This window comes from Rhodamnia argentea, chromosome 5, assembly GCF_020921035.1.
Source record: "Rhodamnia argentea isolate NSW1041297 chromosome 5, ASM2092103v1, whole genome shotgun sequence".
Classification (NCBI taxonomy): Eukaryota; Viridiplantae; Streptophyta; class Magnoliopsida; order Myrtales; family Myrtaceae; genus Rhodamnia; species Rhodamnia argentea.
This window is the reverse complement of record NC_063154.1, coordinates 15,546,630-15,560,138: the sequence shown is the minus strand read 5'-3', so window position 1 is coordinate 15,560,138 and position 13,509 is coordinate 15,546,630. Positions and strand designations below refer to the sequence as shown.

General features: G+C 38.2%; 1 protein-coding gene across 1 annotated transcript; it reads right to left on the bottom strand.

Moving 5' to 3' along the window:
* Window positions 1–8,207: 8,207 nt before the first annotated feature.
* Window positions 8,208–11,638, bottom strand: LOC125315213 (G-type lectin S-receptor-like serine/threonine-protein kinase At4g27290). The gene is made up of 7 exons (XM_048279647.1): window positions 10,309–11,638; window positions 10,070–10,189; window positions 9,646–9,788; window positions 9,363–9,573; window positions 9,028–9,265; window positions 8,789–8,939; window positions 8,208–8,707 (listed from the first exon to the last, which is right to left on the bottom strand). Exons 1-7 carry the CDS (start codon window positions 11,636–11,638, stop codon window positions 8,441–8,443), a joined length of 2,460 nt encoding a protein of 819 aa, XP_048135604.1. The 3' UTR covers window positions 8,208–8,440.
* Window positions 11,639–13,509: the final 1,871 nt, after the last annotated feature.

The following is a 13,509-nucleotide window of genomic DNA, read 5'->3' as shown; positions in this document are numbered from 1 at the left end:
CCACCCAGTACAGGTCGATTTGGTCCGGCTCTAGAATTATATCGGGATCGATGCACATCCCTACATGTGTTTGCATCTCGTCTCTCCTTTTTGTCCAGCTTAAGTCAAACAAGGGAGTGACGTCAGCAATACGATTAGGATAAAACAATTAGCATTATCATTGGAGGAAACGTGCGCCAACCGCGAACTTTATTTAAGGGGGTGGGGGGAGATGAATATAATAAGGTTGGTGATTGTTGCTCTCAACTTTCAAACAAGTCGCGCAGTTTCTATGTTTTTATATGTGATGGAGAATGTCAAATACATTAGTCTAGTTTGGGAAATCGATATGCAAAGTATAGGCAACAAATTAATAATGTTTAAAATATATCTCACATTATTTGTTTGTGTGGTCACCCTCAACTTATTAAATTAAACTTTTAATTTTGGCTTTCTTTCTAACTCGGTATCTAGACCTGTCAAATGGGGTGGATTGGATCGAAAATAGTCTAACTCATATCGATCCATTTAATCGATTTTAACTTATTTTCATACAATACAAAATCTAGCGACTCATACCCGATTCATATTATCGAAACACTTTTATATTTTATTCAATTTTTTTTGGTTAGATATTTAATCCAATTTTAAAAAACTTGTTTCTTACAAATTTTTATTTTTCTAGGAAATCGTAGGATTTCCTTCTTCCTCTGTTGGCCACCAATTGCCGACCAACTACCGGCGACGACCGGCGATCGACGATCGGTGGTGGCCAATGACCGGGGAGCCAAGAACCGATAGGCGACGATCAACCACCGGAGGCCAATGATCGGCGACCGGCGACCCTTGCAAAAAAAGGAAAAAGAAAATAATATTAAAAATATAAAAAATAAAAATAAAAAAATTGTTTATGACTCACTTAAGATAGTTAGGTAATTCGTTAATAGCCCATTTAAAATCCATTTAAGACCCACTAAGTTATCAAATAACTTATTTATGACATACTTAAGCTTGTTTTAAAACTAAATGCAGCTCATATATGACACCCATTATTAAATATGAGGTAACATATAGGTTTTAGACCATTTTGCCACCTCTAATGGTATCAGAATTAAGTTTTGCCCCCATTTATTTGGTGTTAAGGCCTCCCATGTGTCAAAATTCATAGTGTGAATGTGAGAGTAAGTTATGACAAAAAAAAAAAAATGTGAGAGTAAGTGTTAAAGTATATCTTACAACGCTTGTTTACGCAATAAATATTTTATTTATATAAATGTGGTCTCCTATTGCCTATTAATTTAAATTTTTGAGTTGAATTTTCTAATACATAATCCGACATTACTCTTTCCAGGTCAAGTTAATCAATCTTGTTTTTGCCTCTAATCATGTCGCTCTCTTTACTTATTGTAAAAAATATTGATTGAGCTAAAGCAAGGGAATTTTGGATGAAGATTGGACTACGACTTAGTGACTCGATAAAACTTAAGCTGAAGTTAAGAGATCAAAGAAGCGAGCAATAATCAACACATTTTAGTGGGGTTGTTGAGCCATCTAATCGAAAGTAAATATAAAATAGATTAATCGGATTGACAAAAAAAATGAAGGTCGAATGATCTTTTTAAAGTGACATTGTTGTTTAGAATTAATATTGCGGCAAACCACAAATTAGTACACCTGTGATAAATTTACTCTTCATTAGGTTTAATTATATTTTAGCATCAAATTGCTAAATTTGATGACACATGATAGTTGACGGGTATAATAGTTTGAAGTTTTTACCTTATATTTATCACGGGTATACTGGTTTAAAATTTTTTGTGGTATTAGCCCAATTTAACGAAACTAACGGAGGGTAAATTTTTCAAAGGTATACCAGTTTGAAGTTTTCGGTGCTCAAAAAATTATTTTGTGGTAAATTTGTCACATGTATACCAATTCATGATTTTTTATGGTCAAAAAAATTAGTTGATGGTAAATTTATCATAGATATACCAATTTAAGATTTTGCGTGGTATTAATCTTAAAGTTTAATTATCGTTCATTTGACGTGCCTTATGAGTATTCTTTTATCTTACAGTCAAGTGTAGAGGTCAGATGATATCCGGGGTTTCGAACAAAGTTTCTTCTGCAAACCCCAATTAATACACATCTCATTCAAAAGTAAATTGTTTTCAATGCCAAGAATTGAAGCTCTTCCTTCTTTCTTCTGCTAATAAACAGTATTTCCTTTTTCAAATAATGATTTTGTGCATTTTTTTTAACAAAACATCAAAGAATTGTGAATGACAATGACACTCTAAAATCAGTTCAATTTGATCGACTTGCAGAAATATTATTTTTCAATAATATAAGATGTCAGGACTTTTGATTTGATTAGCTTCATAAATTCATGCAAACGAACTGTCATATCCATTTGCATCGCAAAGCAAAATTTCGTCCATAAGTTAGGCGACAGAATTAGTCATTGAGCACAATACGGATCCATTAAGAACAAATATAGGGACAACAGGCATATGAGTGTAAAGATGCAACTCATAAATACAAATGAGTGTAAAGAAACAAACTGTCATATTACGTCCATTGATGGGGCGTGTTTGAGAGGTTTCCAGGAAGAGGTGCCTTTTTAAACGGCACGCGCTGGTGATTCAACATCCATTCTTGGGTAATTTCGCAATTGTGTATTGAAAGGGTTAGTCAAATTTCTCGATTTATAATTCCTACATTGACATATGACCCAAAGGGTAGCTGCAAAATAGGCACCAACAAAGACCCGAAGAGCATATTTGTCTCGGTCAAATGATCCTAGAAATGTCACTGTACGATTCCGACCCACTTCCATGGAGCCAAAGTCAATCACAGAAAGTTCCTCTCCAAATAACCCCCATTCTCGTCGATCTCCTACGAAACAATGGCCGCTGCAAAGAAGAAGATAATGGGGAAAGAGATACCGGTGAAGAGTATATGTGCAGTTCTAGTCAGAAAGAATGCAAGAATTAGGAATAAGATCAAGAGTCCTTCAAAAGCAAATATTGACTTTATGTTGATGGAAAAACCCGCTTTGCTATTTGGTCCGAATGCAATGTTCTCTGGTCTGAATCCAAGCCAAGGTGATGGGATCATGAGATTTGTAAGTGTATCCATGTTTGAAAGCAAAGCATGTTGCCATCCAAATTTTTTCCGAGGAGGAGTACTATTCGTTTACCTATCTTAATAAAGTCTATGATTGGTTTGAAGAATGTCTCGAGATTCATACGATTGCAGATGATATAATATAACTAGTAAATACATAACATAAGTGATCAGGGTTCACTCGTGGACTTGTGAAACTTCTACTGTCCTCCAATCCCTTATGCAAAATAGCCAAAACTAGCCATAAAGATATGGATTATCGATCGTAAGCCAACAATTGCAGCACAAGACACCATTTCTAATAAATTAAGCACATAGCTTTGCTATTGTAATGTGTGTGTCGCATCGGTGCACACATGTCGAAATATGAATGGAAGGCCGCCCGCGTGACGACAGGTTGACCCTTACCTGCTTAACAATCTCATGAGGTTACTTGAGTTAAAGCAAGGTTCACATCTGGTCTTCCCTTCCTCCTGCTTCAGTCTAACAAAGAATTTCCATACTTCTTTGCACTGCGAACAAATATGACGTCGGCAATGAGATTGAAGGTTAAAAAAGGGTACAATTCGCAGCATCGTTGAATGAACGTGCAAAAATCGTGGACTTACTTGAGGGGGTGAGATTTTGACCCAAAAAAAAAAAAATTTTAATTGGGTGAGATCAGTATGATAATTGCGTTTGTAATTATTGGCCTCCAATCTTTCAAACGAGTCACATAGTTTTCGTGTTTCATAAGTCAAGGATAATGTCGTTTATATTAGACTAATTTGGGAAATCGATGTGGAAACTATATTTTGACAAAGTCTTATGAGGGTTGTTGACGTGACCCACTTATCTAGGGAAAAGTACAAAAAAATTGGTCAATCTACTGCATTGATAGAATTAAGTCTTAAGTTTTTTTGCATTTGTGTAAATTCAGTTCATCCGGTCAATTTTAACTGAAGGTCTCTGACATAGAAGCCGGCCGTCATATGTGACACAATCGTCACTAACATCGACAAATTTATAATATTTTTTTCTAGATTTTTGTCCTTTCTTTTTTATTTTCTTATTTTACTTTTCATTTTGACCGCTAAGGGTCGCCGGCCAAAATGAAAAAAAGAAAAGAAAAACGCCGGTCGTGCCACATAAGAAGGTCGACCTTAATGTCAATGATTTCGGGCCAAAATTGATCGAATGAATTGAATTAGACATAAATGCAAAATATTTAGGAATAAATCTCATTGAAAGGCTTATGACTGAATCGGTACCGATTCAATAGGTTTTGGACTTTTTTTACACTTTTCTCACTTATTCAAGTTGCCCCCTTGTAATAGGCTAGTTAGTACACCAATTTAATAGACTGGTTTTAACAAATCTAGCATTACTCTTTTCTAATCGAGTCACTCAACCTTGTTTCCTATAGCTTCCTTCACTATGTGAAAAATATGGATTGAGCAAAAGTTGGGGAGCATTCAAGGAAGATTTGACAGCGATTTAGTGACACGATGAAATTGAAAGTAAATGTTAAGAGACCGATAAAGAGAGTTTTTAGATTATACTTTCTAGCCGGGCGATATAATTGAAAGTAAATATAGAATATTGATTGATTGAATTGAATAAGAATAATGGAAGGTTGCATGATTTTTCAAGATGACCATAAAGTTTAATGATCATATTTCATGTAACGGGCCTTACGATTTTTTTTTTTAATCTAAGAACCAGTTTTAGCTCTTAGGTGGTATCCAAGGCCCTGAACCAGTTTTGCACTACAAACCTCAATTGATATACATCTTGTCAATGCCAAGAATCGGAGCCCTTCCTTCTTTATTCCAAATAATAATTGCGTGCACTCCTTTTGACGAAACATCAAAGAAGTGTGCATGACTTGACATTTTCAAGTCAAATGAGTTCAATTAATCGGCAGACATAAGATACGCGGACCTTTCGATTGGACTAATTATTTCATAAGCATGTACGAGTAAACTGTCTTGTCCACCTGCGCGTGACATTTCATCCACGAGGCGGCCGCGAGGGGGACGTCAAGATTATTTTAAGTGAAACGGGTCGGGGTTGAACATAAGCGGCTACATCAATATAAAGTCAACTCGATCAAGAGCAAGAGAAAGAATAATGTGGACTCATCTTAGAATGACACGCGATTAACAAACTTAATCATAGGATTGTAACATCCTAATATTTTTTGTGTTACATTTCCACCAATGAGCACGTGGTCACTTACGACTTGATCTGTGTTAATTTCAGGACAAGCAACTTGCTTCTCGCTGCAAGAAGAAGAAGAATTGAAGATAGAAAGTAGCAAGTCAATAGTCGCTCGAGCTATTTATGTCATTGTCCATCTAATAATGTCTTTCCAAAAACCTAAATGGACACAAATAAAATGATTTATTGTTCTATGCCCGAGTATAATTTAATTAAACCTCCGAGGTCTTACTAAATTCTGTTCTCACCCGAAAATCAATTACTTAGCATAGATGGTGTATAATTCTTTTTTTCTTGGTAAACATAAAAGTACAAGCTAAAGAAATTACAGTCTAAAGTCTACAATCCCAATTTTATCACTAAACAAAACATGGAATAGGTCCTTAAGAGGCTGCAAGTAGAATGTAGTATCCAATCGTTTCTCTATGCCAATATTGGTAAGCATATCAGCAGATCGATTGACTTCCTAAAAAATATGACGAATTTTGAACTAAAAAAGAGAGCCTTTGAGTCTTCTAATATCTTCAAGTAGTGTTGCTCCCGTGGTATCACCTAAACTAACGTGATTAACAAGTTCGGTGACAATTTTGGAGTCCATCTTAATGATGAGTTTATGGAAATCATGTTCTTTTGCTATAAATGGGGTATAATTCGAGGTGCTATATCTATTATCAAACGGTCTTATAAGCTCATAAAAAATTGAGCGACTCTAGAAGATTATAGTGTTGAAGGAGAGAAGAGTTCAACAAGACTAGTTGTGGGATTCCACTCTTTGAAAATCTAGAAGATACCCAAAGAAATGCTCGCGAATCTTGAAAATAACTAAGATATATAGCTAGTAGAATTGTTATCCCGTCACATAGCAAGGGGAGCCCAATTTCCACCGTCCACGGAATGGATTTGAAAATTTCAACTATTTGATCAAGGTGCCAATATCTGATTATGGTCAATGTGTTAGTAATTCTTAAAAAATGGGCTATCCTTAATCGCATAATATCTAGTTTAGAAAGATAAATACACAACAATACTAGATACAATAATGATATGGTTGGACGATCGGTGCAAGCCGGTGATTTAATAGCGGCCTGTGATAGATGGGTCGGTTAGAATACAAAATAATTAAGCTAGAGTTCCCTTCGTTGTGATTATTGGCAAATTAGTCATAAACCTATTGTACAGAGGCCAATTCAATTTTAAACTTCCAATTTCACCAATGAAGTCTCAAACCTTTGTGCCGAATTTCAATGTAGTCATCACGTGATTGTTCTTATAAGATGCCGTTTCGAGTAAAATCGTCCAAGTCAGCGTGCCATGTACAATGACCGATGGTGACGGGACACCATATTAGCGATTTCCGACTGCAAATTGACAAAAAGATCACATTGGAATTCCGCGCAATCGTTTAGGACTATATTAGCAAAATTGAAAAGTTTAAAATTGAGTTAGAATCTATGCAATAGGTTTAGCACTGAATTAATAATTTTCCCTCCCCTCTTCCCTCGTTCAAAACACTTTCCACCGAGACCGTCGTAGAGAGGAGAGAAAGACCTATTCTGGGACTTGCACGATTTCATATGGAACGATCAATTCAAAACAACGTTACAATCTGCATGTAATTGTCTAGTTGGTGATTTCACCCCCATCATTTTTCGTGATGAGAAGAATAATACGATAGATACCCAGCCTTGGCTACCGAATTCTTTCTGCTGCATGCTTAAATTTACTAACTTAAATAACCACTAATAGAATGCCATAGTTTATTAAAAAAAATTAAGAATAGATTAACTATATCATAAAGTGAACTTTTTAATTTTTTACATACGTAATTTAACATTAGAGAAATAAAAAAAGTCGTATGCTTCTAGGTGAATAATACAATTACAAACATAAATAAATAAAGTCAAACTCGTGAGGCTCTGATTCTTATGATGATTAAAGAACATGAATGGTTCCACAATTATAATAAGTTTTCAACATGAAATCTTAAGAATGATTAATGAAAAGGGTGTGTATATCCACTACATTGAGCGATCAAACAGGAGTATTAGTTCTTGAAGCAAATTCAAGTATCATTTGGATTTTTAGGGAGAGGATTCGCTATGTTCGGACAACTATTTTTAGTCTCTCTGCGTGACATATGTGGATTAACTCAAAGGGATATTATCCATTTTGGCCTATCTCATACCATGTCTCAATGTCTTGTTCTTCGGCGTATAGGCGAACACTTACTCAGGAGGTCACCCGTCCATCTTAATAGTGCTCTGGCCTGAGCATGCTTAACTTCACAATTTCAAAGTAAAATTTACCGTTACATCAAAAGCCAGTTCCATGAGTTAATTACAGTTTCACATTTTGTGTTTGGTTTCCTTCCCTCTCATTGGGTCAAAAGCATCTTGGTGAACCAAAGTTACCCCAGAAGAATTTGTCTGTATCTCTACCAGTGCTCAATTTAAAGTGAAGTACGTAAAAGTCAGTCTCATTCGCACCCAAATCCTACTTCTCTTTGTATTTTCCAACATCTCTATCCTTTGTTAGCTTTCAGTTCTTATTCTGTTCCTCTGGAGTCCCGAAAATGGCTCTAAACACCTTTGGGAAGTCAAATCCTTTTCGTTTTCTCCTGTTTCAGTCGCATCTGAGCTTGTTGATGTCGCCGTAATGCAGGCCGTCATTCGAAGGCCGTGGTTATTTTGGCGTCATAGAATCAAAGAAAGATCGCTGTACAAACTTCGACAGAGTGAAGGTTTTAGTACTGATTACTGATGATGCCTGTGGTTATGGCTACCCTTTCACTATTATTATAACTTGGTCGATCCAAACCGAAGCAGACATTGAAACATCAAGAATTCTAACCGGGTTTACTGCATTAAGTTCACGGGTATGCACAGTAAGGTATTGAAGGACACGTACACGCTTTTCCCTTTCTGATTGTAATCCAGCAAAATTTGAAAGAACAGAAGGTGCAATCTTCCATGTGTCCCTGCAAGTCTTCCCATTCCAGATTAAGAGATTACCCTCAACACGAATGCCATGATCTTCTCGTTTTCATGTAAGATCAAATAGGTACAAGATTGTAATTGTAGATGTATATATATCGCCGAGGCTGTGTAAGTGCAATCGTCATTTCGTTGGCCTAAATATCTTTATGCTTGCTGCCGCTTGAAGAACTTGCTTCGGATGCACACGTCTCGAAAAAACCAGGCTGTTTAGGCTGAGGCAATGTGCTCTCACTGCCCAACATCATAACGATGGACGACATCTCCGGTCTATCCTGCGGTTTCTTCTGAACACACAACAAAGCCACATGGATGGATCGTAAAACTTCCGCGGGGTTGAATGTGGATGCAATAGACGGATGTACAAGCTCCATCCACTTTTGATCTCTTAACAGTGTCCAGGCCTGCATGATTGTGTCAGTCATCTAGAATAAGACTAGAAACCAACTGAAGATATATAAACATGATAAATTTTGACAACTTACGTATCCGAGAAGGCTTAAATGTTTTTCAGGATGATTGAAACCTCGATTTCGTTTCCCGCTCACGATTTCGAGTACTAAAACGCCGAAACTGAACACATCTGATTTTATCGAATAATAACCGTGGATGGCATACTCTGGAGACATGTAACCACTATGCAAAAAAGCCATTGAAAGGAATGATTAGTTCTTGAAGCAAACGGACCAAATTTCAGTGGAGATCGTTTGTTAAGGGAACTCACAATGTTCCCACCACTCTCTTCGTATTCCCTTCGCTCTCATTACCTCCAAAACTCCTCGCCAAACCAAAGTCTGATATCTTTGCGTTCATCTCGATGTCGAGCAAGATGTTTTCAGCTTTCAGATCTCTGTGAACTATTCTTAATCTCGAGTCTCGGTGAAGGTATAGGAGCCCCAAAGCTATGCCATTGATGATAGCGAAGCGCTTAGGCCAATCCAGTGGAACACCCTCCTCTTGGTCTGCAAAATTACAGGCTTATAAATTATGAAATGGAAGCTACTTACACCTTTTCTATGACAAAAGCAATGAAATTGTAGGGACTTGAGGGAAGCGTACTGTAAATAAAACAATCCAAGCTCCGGTTGGGCAACAACTCGTAGATCAACATCTTTTCATCTACTTGGATGCAGCATCCAAGAATCTTGACCAGGTTTCGGTGTTGAAGTTTGGCGATGTAGACGACTTCGTTCATGAACTCGGCCTGTCCCTGCCTGGAGTTTTTTGACAGCCTCTTCACAGCAATTTCTTGGCCATTCTTGAGAACACCCTAAAAGGTAAAAGGTTTTTGTTTATTCCCTTATTAAGAAGAGTTAGACGTCAAAATATTGAAAACAGTAACCTTATAGACAGCTCCAAAGCCTCCCTCTCCAAGTTTGTTGTTGTCGGAGAAATTATTCGTCGCATTCACTATGGCTGCGAGGTCAAACAAAGGTAACTCTAGATCTTCACTATCGCCTTGACGGGAGGATGCAAAGATCTTTCCTGCAAGTTGAAATTAGATTGAGTAAATTTCATCAACTATAGAGAACTCATAATTGGGCTATAAAAATCCCAGAACAGATTAGCAGCAACATGCATTTGGTTCATCCATAGTTTTAAGGCCACTTGGTTCATTCAAGTTTCTAAGGAAACATGATCTGATGAAACTTTGCAATTCAGCAACATTTAAGACCTGCGGTAACAAGAGTAAAAAATGACTCTTGTGGATCAAGCAGAACATTTTTCTGGGAAAGCAGAATTATATGATAAAAAAACGACTTTACCATCTCTCTTATACTTCCAGTAAATAACCGCAATCCCGAGAAGAAACACAACGCAGAGCACGGTGCCGACAATGATGCCCGTTCTTTTCTTTGCGCCAATATTCCCACTCGAGCCGCCACCTTGATGTACATCACAATGAATCCAAAAACAAAAGTTAGAAAAACTACCGATATTATGTTCGAGCTCATTCTCTTCCACGTGTCATCACGTTGAAAGTAACTTATGTTTGAACACGTACCGACTTCTGATGCGGCCATCCTTACATAAATATCCTGGCCATTCTCGGTGAACTGTCTAATATCCATCAGGTCACCGAACCAAAGCAAGCATCCACTTCCTTGCCCTGTAATGTCCAAGTTCGAATAAGCTGTGCATGAGCAGTTTCTCAAGCACGTCCTCTCGCATTCTTGAAGGTTCATGCTCTCATTGAACCACGAAAGCCTTGTGTCGGGCAATTTCACTTCGGTGTACTTCAGAAACTTATCTCCTCCCTGGCAATCCAGTTCTGTCCTCCGGACACACCCATATGACCAATCCCCAAATCCCCAGTGGATTAGGTTTTTGGGCTCGAACCTTGTCAAGCACACACATTTTGGAGAGCTATCAGTCTTACAGATCCCATTCGCTCCGCAGAATGCGTAAGTGTCGCAGTCATCAGCTTGGGAGGGTGAATACACTATCCAACCGGGTGTCTGATCTATCCAAGTGAAGTGCTGAGCGATCCCATTCTCCTTTAAAACCAACATCGAAGTTATGGAACTGTTCAGAATGTTGAAGTGATAGTAGATTTCATTTTGGTTGAAGACGAACCCATAGCTATAAACCGGATTAGGCCTCATCTGAGGGACCCCGCTGAACCGAAGGCCATTCCAAGGTCCCGACCTGAACTGCACTACTGATCTGTTCCGTAGGATCAGCTGAGGATATCCCGAAGAATCGAGCCTATATGTGAAATCACCCGGTGAAGGGTCATCTGCACTTTTCCACGAGGTGAAGTACCGGTCCAGGCCTTTCAGTCGGTCTATACCAAACTTCATGCCAGCCAGGAATGAATTACAAGGGTGATCAAAACTCTGCCAGATAGCATCGTCCAAGTCATTGTCATTGCCTTCTCTTACGACGAAATTAGCAGAATCCAAAAGCTGAGCAATCGGATTCTGGGCGGATCTCGACACATTGGAGGACCAAACGGCCCCATCGGTGCGGTTCAGGAGAGTCAGGACGCCCTTGGGAGTGAGCTTCAGGACTCCTGAAGAGTCATTCAGGGGATTCTCTCGGTTCGCAACCCAAACCACCATCCTGGCCGATGTCTTCTTGTACCATATACCCACATACCGGTTCTTGCTGTTGCCGGGGCTGAAGAATCCTAGCTCAAAGTTCCCGCCGGCGGAGACTATCGTTTGGCCATCTGTGATGTTCTGGCCAGACGAAATGGAGTCCAACGCATAACTTCTCTGCAACACAAGGGAAATGAAGCAGAAGCCGTGCAGAAGAATTGGAAGGCGTGATTCCATTGGCTTCTGATTCACGAAAATTAAACGAGAGAAGAACTTTGGCTGATTAATCATCTCCCTGTTTTTGTTGCACTCTCAATGGATCCATGCTTGCAACTTTAAGAATACGATACTGATTAGTCGGATTTTAAAGTCCATGAATTCTGTAGAGACGACTCTGTAAGTTGACCGGAGGTAACAACTATTAACTATTCATTTTGTTTTCGGTCACCTCACCACATATGTAGGCGGGCGACATGTACTAAAATTAATCTGACACATACCGACACATACCAACACATACCCGACCTGAGCCATTCTTCATTTTTCGACTCTAACGATCAACGTACCATTCACCGCGTTTAATGTTCCAATTTAGACTTTCGAGAATTGTCTTGCTTCGAAAAGAAGTTATTGAAATTCTAGGAGCATCCACCTTTACTGACCGTAACAGTCTCTTGCATCAGAATAATGAGTAACTATGTAACAGATAGGTTTGTAGATATTGCAGATAACGAGAAAACCTGTCGCTCGAGCAATTCCTTTTTTTTTTTTTTTTCTGGTTCAAACTCGAGAAATTCAATTGATTAAACAAAATTGGAGTTCTCCAAAGTGCAAATCGTAATTCTTGCCTTCGATTTGTTAACAAAAATTTAGGTTAGTTTTGCATTAGTGTACACGTGTCAAAATAGGAAAAATTACCAAAAAAAAAATCATAAACCTATTGCATTTATGACAATTTAACTATTAACATTTCAGTTTTGTCAATTGAGTCAATCCCGCCAATTTTGCTAGAAAAAACTGATGTGGACACAGACCTAACCAGGTCGGGGCTAACGTAGAGAATCTTTAATAATATGTGAATAATTTCTTTTTCCTTTTTTTTTTTCATTCTCTTTTCCTTCTTTACATTTCTTTTATATGGCCGGCATGAGTAGTCAAGCCCTCGCGGTCGCTAGCGAGGCCAGCTCACCTAGATTTGGGCAAGGCCACCGCAGCGATAAGCAAGGCCACCTCGCTTGGTTCCGAGCAAGGCGGCCCCACCCGCAGCCGCAATAGCATCGACCAAACTTTGGTGAGCCCGGGCGAAGGTCTTGACCCTTGCTTGAAGCCGATGAGGGCTCGATGTACCTCGCCGGCCATAGTAAAAAGAAAAGAAAAGAAGGATATGAGAAGAAAAGAGAAAAGAAAAAAAAATTTTAATTTTTTTTTTTTTGGTCAGCATCGACTGGCAAAACGTGAAATTTTATGAGTGAGATGGAAACTATGATTGCCGGGCATCAATGACTAGACTAATCTTCTTATCAATTGTTCAACAGCTAATTTGGATATTGGTCCTCATGAAGATTGTCCAACACATACTTTTCTAACAACGATGAGTATAAAAGAAGACCAAAGCATCGAGAAACTATGGTGATCAATAGTTAATATTCCAAAGTTGAAGAGAGCCTCGCATTTTTCTTAGTTGTCTTTTGAGAGCTTCCATTTAGAAAAAACTTTGAGAGGTGTTGGCAGAATAATAGTAGGTGTGTAGGTGTGAGATAGTGAGATATATCAACTTGGGTATTAGTAACACCTATTTCGAGAAGAAGGGCTTGAATACAAGCAACACTTGCTCCTGTAACTTCTCATTGTTTGATTAGTAGAATCCAGCCAACAGGCTGTCAGCGTGGGAGAATGGACGTTGGCTTCCAATAAGTTGAATCACTATAAAAATCTTTGTGGAAAGTCTTCTATCTCTTGCTCACATTTGTTTATTATTCGATAGATGCTTCTACACTATTGAATGGTATCATAACACTATTTATATGCATGCTTTCTGTCAATTGGTCTTGATCATATTCAACTTGATTTATTTAATTTCGTATTTAATTTTTCAGGTTTTTTTACAATTACCTATTCACCTTCCTCTAGGTGATACCGCTAGCTAACATCTGTACATAAAA

Coding starts and splice junctions, on each gene's coding strand:
- LOC125315213 (XM_048279647.1), bottom strand. CDS start 11,638: ATGATTAATCAGCCAAAGTTCTTCTCTCGTTTAATTTTCGTGAATCAG. Junction 9,789..10,069: donor CTGGAAGTATAAGAGAGATG/GTAAAGTCGTTT, acceptor TTCAACTTGCAG/GAAAGATCTTTGCATCCTCC. Junction 8,708..8,788: donor ATTTAAGCCTTCTCGGATAC/GTAAGTTGTCAA, acceptor ACAATCATGCAG/GCCTGGACACTGTTAAGAGA.